Source organism: Eptatretus burgeri, chromosome 16, assembly GCF_056783735.1.
Source record: "Eptatretus burgeri isolate ZD-2024b chromosome 16, Ebu_testis_v1, whole genome shotgun sequence".
NCBI lineage: Eukaryota > Metazoa > Chordata > Myxini > Myxiniformes > Myxinidae > Eptatretus > Eptatretus burgeri.
This window is the reverse complement of record NC_140976.1, coordinates 10,363,049-10,385,199: the sequence shown is the minus strand read 5'-3', so window position 1 is coordinate 10,385,199 and position 22,151 is coordinate 10,363,049. Positions and strand designations below refer to the sequence as shown.

Here is a 22,151-nt window from a genome sequence, read left to right as displayed (position 1 = left end):
GAGCCGATTGGAGAGTGGAAAGGTCGCTACATGTTCGAGCATGTATGCACGCAGATAGGCCTTTGCCAGGTAGATAGAATGGGTATTAAATGCTTCCACTCGGTTTTATTTAGAACACGGTGATTAAAAAGAAAACGTTGCTGTTTGAGCGTGTTTTATTTCCCTTCCTTCCCCTCACGATGCCTTCCCTTTACCTACCCCTGCTCGCTCCCCCTCCCTCCACCTCCTCACTCTCCCCACTCTCTCTCTCTCTCTCCCTTCCCCCTCCTTCTCTCTCTCCCTTCCCCCTCCTTTTCTCCCCACCCTTAGTAATTCTGTCAGTGAAACAATGGGTGTATTTTCTGTTATTTTTACGACCCTCGTCCAGTTGCCAGAACATAGGAAGACAGGCGGCGAAAGGGGGGAGGGGGGCATGGGAAGAGCAATCCGGGAGTTTGGTCCAGGAGCTCCGGGCCGTGTCACGCCGCGTGCAAATGAGACCGTTTCCGGCCCAAGGAGCCTGGGAGGGTGTGGTTGGGACTGCTTTGGCCCAATAGAGAAGCGGGATTCGGGTCACAGCGCGTCACTTTGGGTCGTCACCCCACCCTTCACCCGGGGCTTATAAAAGGCGGACCCTGGAGCCGTCCGCCCTCTTATTCGCCTCTCATTTTGCAGGACATGAGCGCGATACGATCGTTATCAATCAAAATAATGCCAACAGAAGAAAGACGATCTCACCTTTACCACATGCATACACAACCGTTGCTCCAGTTGTTCTTCATGAAAAAGAACGTGCAGTGCCTGAGCTACCTGGGCCGTTTATCAGTGAATCAGAGATGTTGACCACCACGATTCAGCAGCAGTATAAATGGCTCAATCACGTGTATGACGTGTGTGAGAACAGCTGTACAGATAGTGAACAGGACATGAAAGTATCGTGGGCAGCATTCCTTGCGGCCATCGAGGATTTTTAAAGTGTCATTTGATTCTACATTGTTGAGTGCATATTCACTCATAAAATACATCACAACTCAAGGCTGTAAGACGAAAGACACAAGTAGTACAACAATTCATAAGAAAAATTCTTACAGAGTGGTGGCCATCTTGAAAATGGTGGCCATCTTGGATATTTTTTCAAATGCCCCATATCCTATTTTTTTAGATCCTCGTGGAGCATCTCTAAGTCTGACTCACGTTGTTGTTCTTGTGGACTTTTTTGTTTCACAGCCTACAGTTTTCAACGAAACTTCCTGAAACTTGGAATATATATGTAAAAATACCCTGCGCAGACAGTGACCATCTCCGATTTTGAAAATTCCTCCGAGAAAAAAAGTTATGACGTCAAAATATCTCCGCTAAATTGAAATCGCCGAAAAAATTATCTCCGAAACTAGGCAAGCTTTTTGAATTATGTTTGCGGGAATCGAACAGGGCAATAGCAGAGATGAATTACCGCACATATCATACATCACTATGACGTCATATCAATTTTTATGACGTCATTCCTATTTTTTGACATTTTTTGTTTTTTTTTTCATTTGTTTCACAGCCTACAGTTTTCATCGAAACTTCCTGAAACTTGGCATATACCTGTAAAAATACCCTGCGCAGACAGTGACCATCTCCGATTTTGAAAATTCCTCCAAGAAAAAAAAGTTATGACGTCAAAATATCTCCGCTAATGGAAATCGCCTAAAAAAATTATCTCAAACTAGGCAAGCTTTTTGAATTCTGTTTGCGGGAATCGAACAGGGCATTAGCAGAGATGAATTAGCGCACATATGATACATCACTATGACGTCATATAAATTTTTATGACGTCATTCCTATTTTTTGACTTTTTTTGTTTCACAACCCAGAGTTTTCATCGGATCTTCGTGAAACTTGCCATGTATATGCAGAAAGCCCACGCGCAGCCAGTGACCATCTCCGATTTTGGAAATTCTTCCAAGAAAAAAAGTTGATGTCATCATATCGCCGCTAATGGAAATCACCTATACCATTATCTCCGAAACTAGGGAAGCTGTTTGAATTTTGTTTGCAGGAATCAAGCCAGGCATTAGCACAGATATTTTATCGCAAACCTGATACATCACAATGACGTCATATTCGTTTTTATGACGTCATCATTAAGAGGACAAGGATCTTAGCTCATTTGAGATTGCTTTAATAGATGAAGGACTATCATTGGTGAAAATTTCATGCTTGTTGCCAAAATGGCACAATTATCCCAAAAATATGCACCAAACTGCTGGACTAGTAGGGGGGGAAACTAAATCAAGAAAAAGAAAAATACTGCATAAAAATCGTAAATAAGGCAGGATGAGAGGAAAGTCTGGATGGAAATGAACACAGAAGATGGAATGAGGGGGAAAAAATGGATCAGGCAAGCGGAGAAGAGAGAGGGAAGAAGAAGGGGAGTGAAATTTCTACAAGAATTGCATACGTAATAAATAGATAGCATCTTCAGGTTAAAGCTGGTGAAAAGAAACGAGCAAGGAAAATGTTTCGCAGCAATGCAACGAACAGCGCATCATCATAAATTAATCCGTGAACTTAAGATATAGTGAAAGAAAGAATTGAATGTGAGAATAAAAAATTTCATTCAGCTGAAGGATTGATGAGTCGTTGGCGCGTGGAGATCTCGTAGGCGACATCTCGCGATAACCGTTACCGTTGGTGATGGCGAAGGCTGCTGAAGAGCGTTTTGACGGCATGTTGCTCGCCATGGCGCAGCAACACGAAGGCGGCGTGATGGAGGTAAGGTTCGGCCCGCTCGAATCTCTTCGTACAATGAATCCTCGTGTCGTGTAGGAGAGCCGGCTCCGCGAGGAAGGTTCATCGACTTGACGTTGTCGACTATCCGAGTGCCGCCTGTACTGAGGCCTTCGATTTTGTTTGCCACTTGCTCGTGTTTCTGTTGCTGTAACGATGTGAACCCTCTCGGATACGTCTTCAAGTGTACAACGTCCGTCTAGTTTTCGTGTACATTTGCACTTGTGAGATTAAGTGTTATGAAAAATGGCCACCGTGTTTGGGGAATTGGGAACAAGCGGGTACAATCTCACTCCATACAGTACACCACGTGGTTTTTTTTTTTAGGGGGGGGGCCTAGGGGGAGTAAGAGTTGGGGGAGGAATCGGTAGAATATCCGTGTAGACATGGAGTGAGACGGTAAAGGATGTTGGGAGCTGATACTTTGAAGGAAGGAAGGAAGGAATTGTTTGGTACCCACGACATGAGAGCACGATCTCAGTTGAAAAAAATGTATCTTGCACCTTTTTGCGTATTTAATATGTCGATGGAGCTCTTGTGATGCATTGTTGTGAATGGAAGCCGATTTGTATTTCAACACAAAGATACGAAACCTGTTACAAGTCCCTTCTGATAAGTCCGTGATGCAAATCTGATTCTGCAGATGCTGGATACGATTTTCGGCTTTCTGCGCCGGAAGACTGATTTCTTCATCGGCGGCCAGAAAGGGGACGCGGAGAAGGTGAGTTTGATGTTTCTCAGAAAGTTCCCAAGGAATTTTGTTCAGATGAACCTTTGTTCGATCAGCATTTGAGCAGGGATGTTGTCGATTTTTTTCAGTTTTTATTATTCTCAGATGCATAGCCAATATTATGAGTACACAGATACATTGGAGGGAAAATGGCAAAATTTGAAAGGAGGATTCTGACTTGGATCACTTTTTAATTTTTTTTACTATTTCTTATATATATATTGTTGCGAATTCGCGCCCGCCGGCGTGCGGAGGGCCACGTGACTCGAATCGCGGCACGTCGCCCACCGGACGGACAATTCAGTGGTGACGCTCTCGGACCAACGCCGGGAGCTAGTCACGGGTGGGGGTTTAACCTCACCACGATCGTGCCAATTGCCCACTCGCGCAGGATAGGGTCGCTCGCCAAATTCCATCTACCTAAGTACCTGCGCGAATGGTCGACCGGGTGATCGCACCACGCCACAGGCTGACTCCGGACATGAACCGCTTAAGCGGTCCGTTCTGTGCTACAGTGATAACCGAGCGGTGTTATCGTCGGCCTCGACGGTTCTGATTAATTATCGGGCGTATTAAGCCCACTATGAACCCTTTACGTGAAGCAGGATGGAGGGTCAATCAAGAAAAGACGAAGCGAAACGGGGAAAACAGTTCACACAATGCACATTTATTACGCGACACACGGAAAGCACACATATACAGCCAAACAGTCAAAATGCACATATAGCAGTTAAAACAAAAGAAACAATGACGCAGAGTTACTACCGAATACGCGTACACACGGCAACACTTATACAGTTCTACTTTACAGACGGCGCCAACACACATTTACTCAAAAGCAAAGGAAAGAAGCCACCCTCATAGACAAGGGGGCAGACAGGCCTGGAGGCCAATATATGCGCGTGACCTGGAGGAGTGGCCAGGTCCGCGAGACCGGGGGGGGGGGTCCTACCCGCGTCCTCGTGACTCGTTGGCGGACGATCCGCAGATGTGGCTGTGCCCCGACTCCGTGCTCCTTGGCGGGTTTCGTTGGCACCACATTTGGAGTGGGGTGGGAACGGGGCCCCCTTTTTGCACTATCTCAGCGCGGGGAAAAGGGGGAATTGTTGATGCCCTGGGGGAGGAGAATGGCTGGCTGGCTTGGGTCCCGCGACGAGCGATCTCACACCGCGACCTCATCGCCGACCACCGTCCTTCTCGCCTCGGACCCAAGCTCCTTTGCCTCTTCCCGCAACTCTCCTCAGCCAACTGCGGAACCCAACTCTTCCTGCCTCACCGATAAATCGACTCGCTCTGCACACCGATGACTCGACTCGCTCTGCCCTGCCGACACACACTGCTACTGCCACACTCTGCTACTGCCACACTCTGCTACTGCCACACTCTGCCACTGCCGCCACACTCTGCCACTGCCGCCACACACTGCCACTGCCGCCACACACTGCCACTGCCGCCACACACTGCCACTGCCGCCACACACTGCCACTGCCGCCACACACTGCCACTGCCGCCACACACTGCCACTGCCGCCACACACTGCCACTGCCACTGCCACACACTGCCACTGCCACTGCCACACACTGCCACTGCCACTGCCACACACTGCCACTGCCACTGCCACACACTGCCACTGCCACTGCCACACACTGCCACTGCCACTGCCACACACTGCCACTGCCACTGCCACACACTGCCACTGCCACTGCCACACACTGCCACTGCCACTGCCACACACTGCCACTGCCACACTCTGCCACTGCCACACTCTGCCACTGCCACACTCTGCCACTGCCACACTCTGCCACTGCCACACTCTGCCACGATTCGCCTTGCGCTCGCCGTTTTATAGGCCGGCAGGAGAAAACAATATGCAAATATCCGGATCTGGATAACCTCGGGGGCGGAGCCATGCTCGCCAATTGGACGGAGGAAAAGTGGGCATGAACCTCCCCTGATCCTAGAATTTGCATATATCGATTTCACACAGACTCGCCTGGAGGCGGGGCCAAGCTGCTCCGCGCTTGCTAATTGGACGGATCAGAAGTGGGCGTGTAGCGTGTAAAAGCACAGGGTCTAGAACACTGCCTTGAGGAACTCCAGCCTGGACAGGAAGAGGGGAAGAGAGAATTCTAGTCAGGACCAAACGTTGACTGTGACAGGAGAGGAAGTCTGCGAGCCATGAGTGAAGAGTGCCTTGGATACCAGAGAAAGAGAGTTTGGTGAGCAGGGCGGGTGCCAGACCATATCAAAAGCACGCGATATATCTTGGGATGTTGCTCTGATTCATGTCTGGCATTGAGAACATCCATCCATTGTTGGGAAAGTCGGAGCATCAAGTCCAGGGTAGAGTGACCTGGTCTGAAACCAAATTGATGATCGGAAATCAAGTCATTGGCGAAGAGGAAGGATTTAATATCTGAAGTGATGATGGATTCCATAACCTTTCTGATGATTGGGTGAAGGCTGATTGGTCTGTAGTTGCAAGGATCTGTTTTTGCACCTTTTTATGCAGGGTAGTAATGTTTGCTGATTTAAAAGCAGATGGCGGATGACCTTGAGCAAATGAGAGGGTGAATAGAACAGAGAGACTGTAAGCAAGAGCAGAGGAGCATATTTTTAGGACATGTGGGCTGATGCCGTCTGGACCGGCTGCAGAATCGGAGTCGAGGTTTGACAAAAAAAATCTCCATCTTGTCGGAAGAAAAGGACACAGAGTCTAGGAATATCTGGGTGCAACTGGGTAAGGTGAGTACAGAAAACAATGAGTTTGGGACACAAGATTTAGAAGCAAACACGGAGTTTCGGCATTCAGCTTTTTCGCGAGCGGAGTCGGCTGTGGGGCTATTTGAGGTAAGGGGGTGGGGGGGGGGTGAAGGGGGAACATGTTAGAAATGGACATAACCAGACATCACCAAGATTTGAAGGTGGGAGACAGGTTTTCAGAGTTCAGACTTGAGATGACAGATGTTGTTTCCTGGCACTCCTGAGGGTAGATACACGCTTGTTCCAAGCTTTGTGGAAGGAAGTGAGATTGCTTTCAGTTGGATTTGCCTTCCATGAGGCGAAGGCAAGTTGTTTCAGGACAACTGCCTCGCCACAAGTTTCTGTATACCATGGGCAGGAGGAAGGGTAGGACAACTGAAGACTAGAGGGAATAAATCTGTGCATGAGAGAGAGCAAGTTTCTTTGAAAGAATTCTCAGGAAGAGGTGATGTCAGACAAGGTAGAGATGGGAAACCAGTCTAGAAGTTTGATGGCTGCTTGAAGTTCCTGCCAGTCAGCCTGAGTGAAATGCCAGACTCGAAAGCACTGAGGTGGTTCTCTAATAACAGCCAGAGAGATGTCCACTTTGACAAACATGTGGTCAGATGAACCGATTGGAGCAACGGAAGAACAGATATTTTCAGGGAAATTGGTCAAAATCAGATCCAGAAGAGATGGAGTACCGTTTGTTGAGATCCGGGTTGGGAAGTTGATTGATTGTGTCAGTCTCAATGAGTCGCAGAGGTCTTTTGCTGAAGTGCCATGACAAGTGAGAGAGGTACCCACACCTAGCCAACTGGCATGATGACAATTTAAGTCACGACATATGAGGAAGAGAGACTTCGAATGAGTCTATATAAGTTGGTCCATGTTGTCGGCGAGCAAGATGGAAATGGAGATGTCACCATTTGATGGATGGTACAACACACGTATAAACATGAGGTGGGAGTGGAGGGGAAGCTGTAGCCAGAGGTATTCCTGGGGGTGTGGGGGGATTGAGGGCAGTGCATGGAGAGTGAGGAATAGAGTTTTTTTTTGATGGGGAGAGCAACTCCTCCACCAGGACGAGGCTCAGTCTGTCATTCCGGAGCAGGGAGAAATATGAAGGAGGAAAGTTTCTCTTCAGCAGATTATGTCTTGTTTGTCAGTGGCAACCTGTATGGAAAGATCTGGTAGGTTTGAGTGAAGGCCCTGGATGTTTCATGTCCACAGTGTTAAGGAAGAGGGAGGGGAGGTGGCTTTGGGTGAAGGGGAGGGTAGGACGAGGGTGGAGGGGAGGGTATGATGAGAGAGGAGGGGGGTGTCGGCAGGCTTGTTGACAGAGTGTGGGGGATTGCAGGATTGCTAGGGGAGGGGGCCGGATGAGGAGGATAAAAAGGCTCGGTGATGGGATGAGGCACAGTGGGGAGTAACAAGAGAGGGGGCAGAGGGAAATTTAAGATTGGAGAAGGTGGAGGGATGAGGTGGAAGAGAGAAGGCAGGGGAAAGAGGCATCTTTGTGGATGTGATGGGGAGCTATTTTGAGAGGGGAGAGTCGAGGGAGAAGGGTGAGGGGCGTTTTTGAGAAAGGTCGGGGGGAGGGGGGGAGTGTGAAGGTTGCTTTGAGAGGGATGGGAGACGACAAGAGCAGGCATGGTCAAAGGGCAGGAGGGAGAGGGGAGGGATGAGACTTGGTCGTGGTATGGTGAAGAAGTGAGCAGGCAGGGGTAGGTACAAGATTTTAGGGGTTGGGAAGAGGGGGAGGTTTGATGAGAGGAAAGAAAGAGCATGTTTGACATGTTGAGGAGTGTACTGATTGAGAGTGAGATATGTTCGGTTACAACGGAGCTTACAGATGTTGGGACACCAGAGGAGGAGCTGATACTAAAGCAGAAGACAGTGCACTGGTGCTAAGAGCGGAGGTAGGATGAGTGGTAAGGAGAGGGTATAACAGTTGAGGAGTTGGGAGGAGGTAGATTTCAGGAGGTGGGGTGAATTGGCACCGAAGCTGGAAAAATATGGACAACATGAACATGCATTGCAAACTGGGATTAAAATTTTTTTTTTTCGTCAGAGATGTGATTAATGACATTACTTGAGGGATGCAATAAAGGAGAATCAAGAGATTGGAGAAAAGAAACGTTGTAACAGTTGGACTTTTTCGACATGGAATGAAGGAAAAGTTGAATTGAAAACAGGCTTTTAAATAATAAGAAGAACAAGTCTGAAGACGACGATGGTTCATGAGCGGTATTTGACGATGTAGATTGTTTCAGAAGTCAAGGATGAGACAGTGTGATAATGTTTGACCAATTAATAAAAATGATCAACATGATGTACGAGTGACGTTATTAGCTGCAAAATGGCGAAAACCCGGTTTCGTTCAACAACTTAAAAAATTTGACCTTTGCATAACCTTTAAAGGCCACAAAACAATGTGGACATTAAAATAAGGAAACAGGATAAGTGCTATCGCTTAATGGAGTTAGTTCGTCGAAAAAGGTCAAAAACCCGGTTCGATTCCCACAACTTTGAAAATTTGACCTTTGCGAACTTTAAAGGTCAAAGGGCAAGGATTATGAACTTTGGTGCAAAACCTCCTCTGGAACATTCCAGGAACAATATAACGTCATATAGGCTATATGGCATTTCGCACTCCTCGGATTATCCATACTTTGATGAAATCAGCGTAAAAACAAACTTGAAGGGGGCGCCATGGGCAAGGTGTTCGAGATAGAGCAAAATGGTTTCAAGGCTTTAAGTGGGGAATGACCTCCTGATTATGCACAAAAAATATTGTCATCCTCGCTCTCAAAGTTTGGGCGGTCGTATGATTTTTGTCAAAATTCAAAATTTTCTAAGTTCGTGACCTTGACCTTGACCTTGGGACGAAAATGAAAAATCGAGCTCTGTGGGGCTATGCAGGTGCCATTGGGCTAACCAAATACCGAAACCCCTGCCAGATTCGACAAAGCCCTCGGAGAAGATGGATTTTTATGTCAAAATCGCAATTTTCTCAGTTCGTGACCTTGTGACCTTGACCTTGGGACGAAAATGAAAAATCGAGCTCCGTGGGACTATGCAAGTGCCATTGGGCTAACCAAATACCAAAACCCCTGCCAGATTCGACAAACCCCCTCGGAGAAGATGCAAATTGAAATTGGCTACCTCCTAAAACACAATTCGCAATTTTCTAAGTTTGTGACCTTGTGACCTTGACCTTGGGATGAAAATGAAAAATCGAGCTCCGTGGGGCTATGCAGGTGCCATTGGGCTAACCAAATACCGAAACCTCTGCCAGATTCGACAAACCCCTCGGAGAAGAAATTTTTTTATGTCAAAATTTGCAATTTTCGAAGTTCGTGACCTTGTGACCTTGACCTTGTGACGAAAATGAAAAATCGAGCTCCGTGGGGCTATGCAGGTGCCATTGGGCTAACCAAATACCGAAACCCCTGTCAGATTCGACAAACCCCTAGGACAAGATGCAAATTGTAATCGGCTACCCCCTAAAAACATGTTTTTTGTGCGTGGTCCGCCCATAATGGGCGCACCACGTCCATTTTCTGGAAAACACAACTAGATCATGATATAAACCTCCCACCAAAATTTTATCAGGATCGGAATTAAAACCCACAGAGCTATGCTCGGGACAGACAGACGCACAACAATAACGAATTTCGTGGTCACTTATTTTTTTCGTGAAAATATTTTTTCGTGAACCAATAAGAAGAAGAGTAGTGAATTATGATACAACACAGAGAACCACACGTGTGAAAGAGGAAGTTGCAACATTTTAAGAGACTTTTTATTATTATTATTATTTTATTTTTTTTGATAAAGATGAGGTAAGAATAGGTATCGGAAAGGTTGAAGAAAAAAAAATCCTTATTGTGTATGGTGAACATGGATCGGCAGAAGTTGAAGGAAAATGGTAGATCAGCAAGTCACATGGCTATGTGGGGTATAAGGTGAGAATAGAAAAGGTTTTTTTTTTGTATATTTTTTTACATTTAAAGACATTAATCACAGGGTATAGTTGGAAGGGATAGAAGGAGGGTGGAGGAAACTGTGTAGAAAATAATAACTGATGGTAAAAAAATAAATAAACACAATACAATCGTGCACAAAGACGGGAAGATGGGTAGGCCTCAGGGAAACCTGACATGACAAAACCGACAAAAACTCACCAAATAGCACAAGTTTTGAAAGGACACCGAACTAGGAACACATAGTAAACATGGAGGCAACAAAATACAGTCAAAACGCGGCAAAGAACGACCGGAAACTTATCTTTGAGAAAGTCGGCAGAGACCCCTGGAGAGAACCAATTGTTGCTCAAAAATCGGAACCTGAACTTGAGGATGGCCCTTGTAGCAATACCTTGCTAGCTATTGTGTGCAGCCTGTGCCTGCTGATTGCATCTTTTTTGGGGGACACAGCTGTGCCACTGATGCAGTGTCCTTTATTAACAGTACACTGGTGCTCATTTTGCCGACCTCGGAAGGATGACTGGCTGGGTCAACCCCACCTGGTGTTAATTCAATAGACAATAGGGGCTCAAACTCAAGACCATGAGATCTTAAGCCAGCCAGCTTAAAGGTCCCCTGACATTCAAAACTTTCTGGTTATTTATATATTAACTTGACCTTTCTCATGAAGAAATCACCCATGTTTGTTTTTTTTTTTTTAATCAAAAATGGGATAATTAGAGCAATATTTCGATCATTTATTTTGCCTTTCACAACTTGCTATGCCCCCCCCCTAAAAAAGTTGAACTCAGCTAATCGCAGCGTTGACGTCACATACAGAAACTCGCACAGAGTGGATTGACTCGATCTCTAGTCTAGAGTCTAGACTAGTCCGATAAATCCGTCGTCCGTCCGACTAGGCCGATAAATCTGACGTGATGTAGCTTTTATTTATTATTCTCTTTTTTTTCATTGTTTTCTACAGGTGCTACATGACGACAGTAGGAATTAAATAAATAAAAATGCAGCAGAACGTCAGATTTATCGGACTACTCAAGAGAATTGTGTCACAAGGTGTGTTCTACACACAAGTTTTCATCGTATCCGGACAGCGAGGTTGCTTCGTTTTATGCGTGGAGAGATACGGCCGATGACATGCACCGGCCTTGTTTGTGATTAATTCGCTGTGGACCAACATGTCCGCTGCGCTGTTCACGTCACCTCACTAAAATATTTCTGATATTGAGCAGTATGCAAGTCGAATTTACATTATTGAATTACGAATCGGATTTAGTCTAACCAGTTGTTATTTCCGAGTCTTCCTTCGATGTCCTCCCGATCATCATGAACTCCGGGAATTTCATTGCCATTTTTCTCTGCTTGTCCTGCTTCAGGCTCGAACTGGTAAGGCCGTATTTCATTTCCAGCTGCCTGAACTTCACCTCCCGCGACTATGTTATCCGACAATTTTCCATGTGATTCAGACCAAAATACTTAATTTCTCTCACACTCACTGTCATTACCAGACAAGTGAAAGTCCATGTCATCCATTATTATTCAAAAACAAATGTTCGATTTTTTTTTTTTTTTAAAGCAGAAATGAACGAAGCGATTGAGTCAACCAATCAAATGTGGAAACGCACAGCAAGCCAATAGAATCACGTAGACCACCAACCCGAGTAATTAACGTGCAGCCTTTGTCATCCTATAGTTGATGTCATGTGGGTTATGCCCCTTTCAGGATAATTTTTTTTTTATTATTATTCCCGAAGAGGTTTGTTTTTTTTAATTTTTAATTTTACAGAATGAGTATTGTGAAAAAACATTGTCAGATCTGAAATCACGATGAAAAACTCCTATAGGACATATATAAATGAAATTTCAGTACTTTTGCATGTCAGGGGACCTTTAACCGTTAAGCCAACACCAGGCTTATGCACTACCTTGCGAAAGGATCGTTCATTGCACCTCGTCAAATTTTAAATACAATCTTTAAAGCTTCGACTTCCAGGTCTGAGCATATTGGACGTTTGTTCATGCGTTGCCTCCTTGCAGTACAGCAAAGCTGACTTTTTTTCTGGTCCGGATCTGTCGTCTCTCTATGTTATTATTATAGACTATCCATGGTGTAGTCCGTGGTGGTCATCGCGTTTTTATGCAACTTCCGTGTCTTAACCGTACCCTGTTGAGATATATTATCAAATTCGTGTCCTTGTAAGTGTGTGGCCTAACCATCTCACCCTCGTCCAAGGCCTCAGCTCGTGAGCATGCCCATTATCTCTCAAATTTGACATGTGCTTCATTCAGATTTTCTGTATGCTACTTGTTCTCCTTTCATTCTCCTAAACCATCGATTTTATTTTTCTCTTTGCTTCAAAAAAAAAAAAAATTCCATGTAACTCCAAAGAAGTAATGAACTCATTCTGCCTGTTATTTCCTTCCTTCAATCATTCTTTATCCTTTCCAATTTTTTTTCCACTTTCCTCGCTCATATTATCGGATGCTTCATCTTCATGCCTTCGAATCTCTGGATACATTGCAATGCTTATAAACACCCGGAACGCCAGTGTTCATTACTTTATTTCATTTCTTCAAATGTGATAAGCTCCAGAATATCTTAACCTGGGCCGAATTTCAAAATTTAAACTTTAATTGAAAGATGTCAGCAGCAGTTCCAACTGCTAAAAAAAAATAGGTGTTCATTTGTCTAATTGGGCCATTAACATTCTGGGCATCTCCGGATGATGTTTGCGATAAACTAGCCTATATCGCTTGCCAACCCAGTGCTGTCGTGTTAAACACCATCCAGAGTGTCAATCAATGTGCAAATTGGACACCTGAACACTTTCTTTTTTTTTTGTCCAGCAGACAGAACTGCTGCTAAGCTCAATTCCACATTTTAAATTTTGAAATTCTGCTCAAGTGAAGAGATTCTTGAGCTGATCGCGTTTCAGCTGTAACTAGAATGTAAGTAAGGCCTGTTGCTTCGCTGACGGTAATACCAATCTTTGCGTAATTGATAAAAAACAAAATGGTTGTTGTTGATGGAAAAATACAATTGGGCAATGTTTAGATACCAGCCAAGCTTTACACTTGGGAAATGCTAAATTTAGATTAAAAAAATTTAGATGCTGAATTCCAAATAATATCCAACACACCAAGAGGATGATCCAAATTTTAAAAAAATTCTTGCCCTCGCCCTCCCCTTCCTCCTCTCTTCCTTCTTTTGATCAAACTGTTTGGGGTATGCACTCGGTATGGGCCATGCTCGGAAACGAGCTCTCCTCATGCATGTATGTGCAACCCGTTTTATATGCTATACACGTACGATGTACGTGCATGCTGCCAATTGTGTAGGGGATACCATTATCGCTTGATTCGTGGTATCCCCTATTGCACTATCCATTAGAGGACAATTGTTGACGGACGGATGCAGGCACGCCGAGACCAAGCTGTTTCTATATCATAGATGCTTATAAATGTCCTGAGTGTTGTATTCACAAATTGCTTGATACTCTGGACGGTGGTTATCTCCAGATGTATCTGGCTGGTGGTTATTGCCAAGTGGTGCTTCTCTCCGGATGTGTCCGGGCGGCATTTGTCTTTGAAAGCCAAACACCAGAAAGAGTACCAATTAGTTACGGTTGAGAATGCGTATTCAAAGAAACCACAGTCTGCAACATCAACAAGTTTGCCTTTGCAATTGACGGTCGAAAAGATTTTCGCCCCAGTAACGCCCCTGTATGCTGCTTTCCCTTCCCCCACCCTTCCTCATTCCCCCATCCCTCCTCGCTCCCCCTACCTCCTCTCTTTCCCCTCCACTGCGTCAACCCCCTACAACCCTCTTTGTCTTCCTCCTCTTTTTTTTTTTTCCCCCACCCCTCTCATTATTCGCATCAATGAAGTGTGTGTGTGTGTGTGTGTGTGTGTGTGTGTGTGTGTGTGTGTGTGTGTGTGTGTGTGTGTGTGTGTCCGTCCGTCCGTCCGTCCGTCCGTCCGTCCGTCCGTCTGTCCATAACCCAAAAACCATGAAACTGAGCAGCCTAAAACTTTGCATGTGCATTAACGGAATTGAAAATTGAGTGTTTGGGTTTATTAAAACACCTTTTGAAAATAATTAACAGCCTTATTTAATTATATCCTTTATCAGGCACATCATCGGCCACCTCGCTCGCATCGCTCTCCCTCGATGGGGTCTTGATTCACCATTTTTTTTTTTTTGGCCTGTCGGAAAATGCCTTGATTTGGAACAGGCCGCAACGATTTCTTAACGAGTTTTTTGGGTTTTTCCCCACTTTCCTCACTTGTATTATCGAAGGTTTGTTCATTATACAGACGATTCACTGGATACATTACAATGCTTATAAACACCTGGAACGCTTGTGTTTGTGGCTTTATTTAATTTCCGTACATGACATAACCTCTTGAATCTCTTAAACTAAGCCAAATTACAAAATTTAAGCTCCAGAATTGAACTTATCAGCAGTTCTGAATGCTGAAAAAAAAAACGTGTTCATTTGTCTAATTTGGACATAGTTTGATATTTCGAGCGTCTCCGGGAGGTGCTTAATATGGCGGATCAGCAATCGTGAATCGCTTGCCAAGCCAGCTGTTCGTTCCATATCAATCATTTTGTTGGAATGCTTAAGCCACTTGGCAGGTGCTCTGCAATATTTGCAGTCACTGAATGCTGTATATCGATCGACTTGAACAAAGTTCAGGGACGACTTGCCTGTGTTGGCCCTGCATTGTTCCACGGTTAAACCAGCATTGGCTGGCTCACTGAAAATGTGGAATTTTATTTTACACCACGTTTCCCCTTTTGGTACGACCTTCTTTCATTTTAAGACCCGTCACTTCGGTTGAGATAAATACATAAAAACAATTAAACGTTTATTATCTTGCCAAAACGAAGTTTTTGTAAGATATGTTAGTCAGCTTGTATGTTTTTTTTTTTTGTTTTGTTTGTCTGTAATCACGTATAAAAAAATTCTGCAGAGCACAGTTATCATTGGAAATTTTTGAAACTTCGCATATCAGAGGCCTATAGAGGTCCCTTTCAGTGCACAAAATTTTGAAGGTCAAAGGTCAAGGTCGCTTTGTCGCAAATCAGGGGAGTCGACGAAACCCTTATTTTTTGAGTAATTTTGATTGGATAGTGTTCAAACTTCATGGGAATATAGTTCATGGTCTGGCGCTCAGCTGATTAATTTTTTGTGGCGATTGGCCTTGACCTTCATGGTTAGCACCTGAGGTCAAACATATTTGACCCCAAGGTCAAATTTTCAAGTTTTAGGAACCAAATCGTGTAGTACCTCAAATTGAACACCTCGATGAGTGCTTTCTAGATATGTCAAGCTTGAGACATTATGACATCATTTGGTGACGTTATGAGGCAAACGCATATTTTTCATGGTTACTCTGTAGAACGATTCTCATCGGAATCTCTCGTAGGCAGATATTCCTCAAGGAGTCGCTCCTGGTGGATAGCAGCTCTGTTCACCTCAGTGTGACTTTAAACAAGTCACACGTGGTCACCTTTTGGCAAGATACGGGTCGCCCTGCGGGTGACATTGGTTTATTTTATTTTTTTTTCAGTTTCATCAACCGGTTCGTCAGTGCTTGGTTAAGACACTTGGCGCGTGCTCTTCAAGCTTCGATGGCGATACCACGGTTCGATACTGGAGTTGGAAAGGCAAAATAAATTACATGATTTCAATGAGTAAAAAATGTTTCAGTTGTGATGAAGCACTGAATCGCCAAGCTGTCATCACGGAAGAATAGCCGAGAGATATGCTTGCTCGCGCCAAGCTGTCGATCTTGGGTTTGAATCTCGACCTAGCTATAAACTGTCATCCTGGCGTTTCACAGGCAGAATGATTCATCAATGTGTGTGCAGTCTCTCATATGAACGTTAAAATGGGTGTCATCTGCCGGAACCCCACCCCTCTCTCCCACCCCTCTCTCCCTCCCCACTGATGGTTTCGGTTTGAATTTACAAGTGTTTCCCCATAATTTATCCTGGTGTTTCACAGGCAGGGTCATTCATTAATTTGTGTGCAGTCTCTCGGATAGACGTTAAACTGGGCGGCACATCTGCCAGAATCCCCCTCCTCTCCCTTCCCCTGCCCTCACGCTGCCTTCCCTTCCCTTCCCCTCACACCGCATTCTGTTCTCCTCATGCTCCTTACCTTCCCTTGCCCTCATACTGCCTTCCCTTCCCATCACGCTGCCGTCCCTCCACCTACGCTCATGCTTACCCCCCCTCCCCTCTCCATCCCCTGTGGACATATCCCGGCGGTCTCCGAGTGATGTTTCAAGGTTACCCCATTTCATTCAATCCTGGACTAACCCCACCCCCAACTTCTCCACAAGTTCCATTACCAAACGTGAGATGAGAACCCCTCCCCTCAGGCTTAACTCCTCCCAAACCTCTCTCTCCCCACTTCCCCCCTTCTTTCTCTCCCATCCTCCTCACTCACACCACCCCCTCCTGCAGTGTTTTGCGACATTTGGTGAGACATTGCTCTTTCCCCCTTCTTAGCTCCCCCTCCTCACCCCTCCTAGCTCCCCCACTCCTCCTCCTCCTTACCCCCTTCCCTCTCTCCCTTCTCTCACCCTCCCTTCCCTTCTTCCTCACTCCCTTTCTCCCCTCCATTATTCCTGTCAGCAAAGCAATGGGTTGTGTGTATATCTGTGTGTTTTTTTTAAATTGACACCTCCCATGCTCTTCTTATCGAAGAGGCTGCATAAAGCAACCAAGAGTTTTACCGTGTGAGACATAATCTGCGGCAATGCTCACCATAACAGCCAGGAGGTACTATATATATATATATATATATATATATATATAAATGTAATATATGACCCACTCACATCTCTCATCTGTGAATGGAGGAGATAGCCAATCAGCTCTCACCTAATCAACTAAACCCAGGTGGCTCGGATTATATAAATAAATTGACACCTCCCATGCTCTTCTCGCCCAAGAAGCTGCAGAAAGCAACCAAGAAGGCAAACGTAAGGTAAGTGCTTTGCTGTTTCAAAACCCTTCCCAGAGTTCCTCCATGGCTATAAAGACATTCACAAATAGTACACACATGAGAATCCCAATGCTGCACACCCCCTCAGCTGCCAGACTGGTTTCATCGCTGATGATTTGCCAAAATGCGATAAGGACCTCTTCTTCCTCAAAGACTACAATTATTCCCACGTTCTTGTGTGGTTGGCTGGGGTGGGGGTGGGGGCCCACCCAAGTTATTGGCCCGTCTTTCACAAATCGGCTGGCTGCGCCTGACATTCGCGAAGTCGTTGTGGCAGGAATTTGTTCAGGGTGCTGGCAATCGCTCACCCACTCTTCACGAAGGACACTGTGGATCTTTAATATCCACCAACTTTTGCCGGCAGATGGGAGTTTTTTTTGAATTGGCAGTCACTGTTTTTGCATTACTTGCAGGTCGCTGTTTCCTCCCCTCCTGTCTTTTTCCTGTTTGTTCACCCAACGGTGACTCCAATTAGTTCGTTCATTCCCTCTTTGCCTTTTGTCACCGAGTTCTTCCATAAGCTTAGATTTTTTTTCTATAAAAAATAAATACAGGACCTATTCTTTAATACTCTTTCTCAGTTTCATGTTTCTGACAACTCCCAACATATCTTCCCATAACTTGATAACCATGCATGCTGTATTTGTCTATTTGGTATTGTTTTGAAGCTCGTGTTCTGCAGGTTTGCCAATCTAGATATCTCGATTCATGTTTTGCGACCTTGGACTCATTTGGTCGTGGCATATATTATCTTTATAGAACTTGCTCCTGTTACTTTGGCTTCAATAATCCCACCAACGCCGACTTTGATCTCGAGACAGGCTGTAAATCTCCAAAGAAAACCACCTGTACTGCTCAGTTTAGAAATGAATTGACAATCTTTTTGTTGTGAAATTCGTATTCTCTGTTCCTCAATTTCTTTGAAGGTCAGTTGTCTTGCATTATTTGCTGTGAAAAGAGATAAAATTTCCTCCAAGTCAAATTTTCGATTTTCCATTGTTGTTTTGGAATCAAATTATTATTTTTACTCTCATATGATTTTGATTAATATCGATGGAGTGTACACTGCTGATGGGGTGGGGTTTGCTTTGTCTTCCTAAACCACAATATTCTTGTCTGAATTATCATGCTGACACTGTAACCACAACTTTACATCCTTTTGGGTTTTTATGCATTCTCATGACCTTGAATATGAGGCATTGGTCAAATAAGGTTTCTTCTTCTTCTTTTTTGTTTTTTTTGATAACCTTCCCAAAAACATGAACTTCCACCTGTATTTTTGAATAATAATGTATGAGCAGTTTGCATTTGCTTTCCTACCCTTGTATGGAAATAGTTAGTTTTCAGTTGAGAGCTGCTATTTTTGTTTTGTTGATTTTGAACTTAATAATTTCTTGCAAATATTCATTTGAAAATTTGCAATTTTCACTGAGTTTGTTTTCAAAAGCTGTTCCATGCCCTTGTGTTTCTCAACCCAAAAGTTCATATTGCATGTTTGATGATTCCCTCGGTGAATTCGTTATTTTTTTTTCATTTTATTTTAATGAGGATTAAGATCCAAATCTTTATTTATTATTATTATTATTATTATTTTTTTTAGTTGAGCTATCCTTGATGAATGGTATTTGTCAAATTCAAAACTTGGATGTTTGATCATTCTTGGGTTGAATGCAGAGCAGCTCTTTGGGAATGATACCTTGTGATGTAAAGATTGTATTTCACCTTTATACTTGTACTTTTTCTTTTAAACCTGGTTCATTTTATATATATATATATATATATATATATATATATATATATATATATATATATATATATATAGACAGAGACGCCACAAGTGTTTCATATTTTGCTCGTATTGTATCGGGATTACAATACACTATTGCTTGCTGAATAGTTTTTGATCCCACAATTTCCGTTGCCTGCAGGCAATTCTTTAAAGGGTTATTAAATGAAAGAATATAACAAGTATGAGAGTTCATGGAATATGATTCCCCATGCAGAGTTAAAGTGTATACACCAGAAACCCGACATTCACTGGGGATATGCTCCGAGAAAACTGCGTGAATGTTGAAACCGCGAATGTGGGGAGGGGATAAGTTCCGGGGATTTTCTGACCTGTGAAAAATCCGTGTGTGTCGGGGTATAATCCTGATGATCGATGTGGTGAGCGATGTCATTGTGTAATTATTCCGTATATATCGAGCTGCTAATTACACTAATAGATATGCTGAATGTTTCCATTCTTTAACTCTCAGGACATGACGTCTTTCCTATCTACAGGGAGATTATGCTGAGCGTTTTTAAAACGTAACAGCTCAGATGGAGCTGTTTGCAGCAAGATGATGATTTACACTAAGATGCGCTGAACGTTTCCATTGTGTAATATGCATATGTGGTGACCTGGTAATTACTGGATATATCAATAGATGCTGAAAGTGTTTTCATTCTGTAAGTAACTCACAGGGGAATGACGTGTTACACTGGTGAAACTGTTTATCTCGCGAAGCTACGATACACGTACAGGTAGCAGGGCATGTTTGTGGCTCATGGGAGATTTTTTTTGGCATATGTGCAGTATTGTCCTGTATGTACATCCAGCTGCTTTGTCGAAGATGTTGTTTTAGAACTGTGTTATTCTTGTGGTCCTTTAAAAAAAACAAAAAAGGGGAATACGAGGGAAGTCTGAGCATGTCGCATTTTATCAACCGTGAATGTTGGAACTGCGATTGTTGCACTTCAATTTAAATAAAATAATGATTTAAAAGATAATTTTAAAAAGCTTAAAAAATCTGGAAATTTAGCACTCCTGAAGCAGTCTTATACAATAACCACCCTGACACCAACTATCACCCTATAGAACATGTCCAAGTACTGCAAAACTGGAGGTTCTTGGAAGTACCGTATTATGAAGACTTGTGTTCCACAGTGTTCAAGTATATAATTCAATTTACATAAAGGTTTAAAGGTGTAAAAATTAATTTCTTCTGGGTTTTACTACCATTTTACCCAGTGTCGATTATATCACCCTGTCGAACATGTTACATTAGTTCTTCGTGCCTGTTTATGTCCTTCACAAAGTCTTTAGAAACAGTAAGTTTCCCATTTGGAATGATTTTTCGATTATGTTTGACTGCCAGGCAGGCAGACAGTAAATATATTTTCTCATTCCTCTCTACGCATGTGCGATCTGGACAAATTCATAGATTGTGTACTGTTCAATGGCATGTTTGCTTAACATTCCATATGTATAAGTAAGTTGTTCCTCGATCATAAACTGATAAGATGGACGGGCCTGAACCAATTGGTAAACCTCGCTTTATGCTTCGCATACGTGGGGTAAATATTGAGTTGGCCTTTTGATTGTTCCAATCTGAACCGATGGCTCGTGATGCCAATATTTTGGATTCAAATCCTACAGACAACAGATATGTATTACAGTAGTACATTGTCTATTAATGTCCTTATGATTTTTTCACAAAAGTGCACTGATGTTTACATGTTTTTTTTTTGTATTTTTTTAATGCCTTCGCTGATGAAGTTGCCAGTGCTATTGTTTTTAGCTTGCCTGTTCGAAGAACAGAGAGCTATCGCGGATACCCCCAGCGTGAGCGTCAGGATCAGCATGAGCGTGAAAATGTTAAAGGTTTTGGTGCAAGTTATTTCCTTTCTAATGTTTTTATCCACCACACTATTTTTTACTGATTACAATATGCATATATTGCTTTAAAATTACTTGGATCAGACTTCACTGCAATGCTTTATAAAAACAAGGACAAATGTGTCCAAGAGCTGCGTCCTAAAGGTTTTGTCTTCACCAGAAGAAGAAGAATGCGGAGCTCTCTTAGAGCCAGCGTTCGCTACGCGAGCCTCGGCTAAATATTATTAGACTTGTCTTTGAAAAACGATAAATGTATAAACAGGCGAGCATTGGGTGGCTTTGACACCAACTCTCTGGTTGAGTTGTTCTGTCCATCCGTATGTAGTCCGTCCATGCTAATTTTTTTTTCTGTTTTCTCTGCAACCGCTTATCCGATTTACACTATTTCCACCAGAGATGCAACTACTCGTATAGAATGTTTTAATTATTATGACGTCATAGTTCGCACGGTGTGGCAGCCATGTTGGAAAAAGGAAAAACTTTGGACCTCTGTATCTCTGAAACCGCTCAATGGAAAAAATTGTAACTTGGCACATATGAGGTACTCCCCGTAGGAAACGAGTGCGATATATGTGTATGTATATGTATGTATGTATATATATATATATATATATATATATATATATATATATATATATATATATATATATATATATATATATACATACATACTTGCATGTATAGATGTCATAGGTGGCTTTGTTATGACATAATTGCATACGTCGAATGCTTTATCTGATCAGTATGAAAATTTTTGAGGGTCATGTAGGGCTAAATTGTATGGGGTGGGGGAGGGGGGAATTGATGACGTTATTGGTCATGTGGTTTGGCAGCCATATTGTTTTTAACATAAAATTCTCTTGAACCGCTTCATCAATCGATGTGAGACGTCACAATTATGATCTAATCGTCATGGGGAATGTGTGTTTCAAATTTCAACCAGATTGGAAGCATGGTCTGGCAGCCAGAATTATTTAATAACTTGAATCTTGGTTCAGGGATTTAAATCAAACTTGGTACAAGTATGTATAATTATTTAATAATGTGGGCGGAGGCATATCTGGTGACATCGCGATGTCGAAGAGTGCCCTTCTAGTTTACGTGCAAGTTCCACTCGTTTCTTTAGGTCACTGGCATATAATAAGATTTGAAAAATACATTTATTGTCTGTCGCCTGTGCCGCTCTCACCCGAAACCGTAGGTAGTTACCCCTCTAGAGCCCACAAATTGTTGTGGGTGAACAAAAAAAA

At 43.4% G+C, this 22,151-nt stretch overlaps 1 protein-coding gene across 2 annotated transcripts in view; it reads left to right on the top strand.

Moving 5' to 3' along the window:
* The first annotated feature begins 2,583 nt into the window (after positions 1–2,583).
* The window catches only part of NUDC (nuclear distribution C, dynein complex regulator), a 113,686-nt gene continuing 94,118 nt past the window's right edge, over positions 2,584–22,151 (top strand). For both annotated transcript variants that reach the window (XM_085859934.1, XM_085859933.1), the window contains exons 1-2: positions 2,584–2,739; positions 3,398–3,475. In XM_085859934.1, the coding sequence (XP_085716060.1) occupies positions 2,662–2,739; positions 3,398–3,475 (156 nt within the window). In that variant the 5' untranslated portion in view covers positions 2,584–2,661. The remainder of the gene's footprint in view (positions 2,740–3,397; positions 3,476–22,151) is intronic.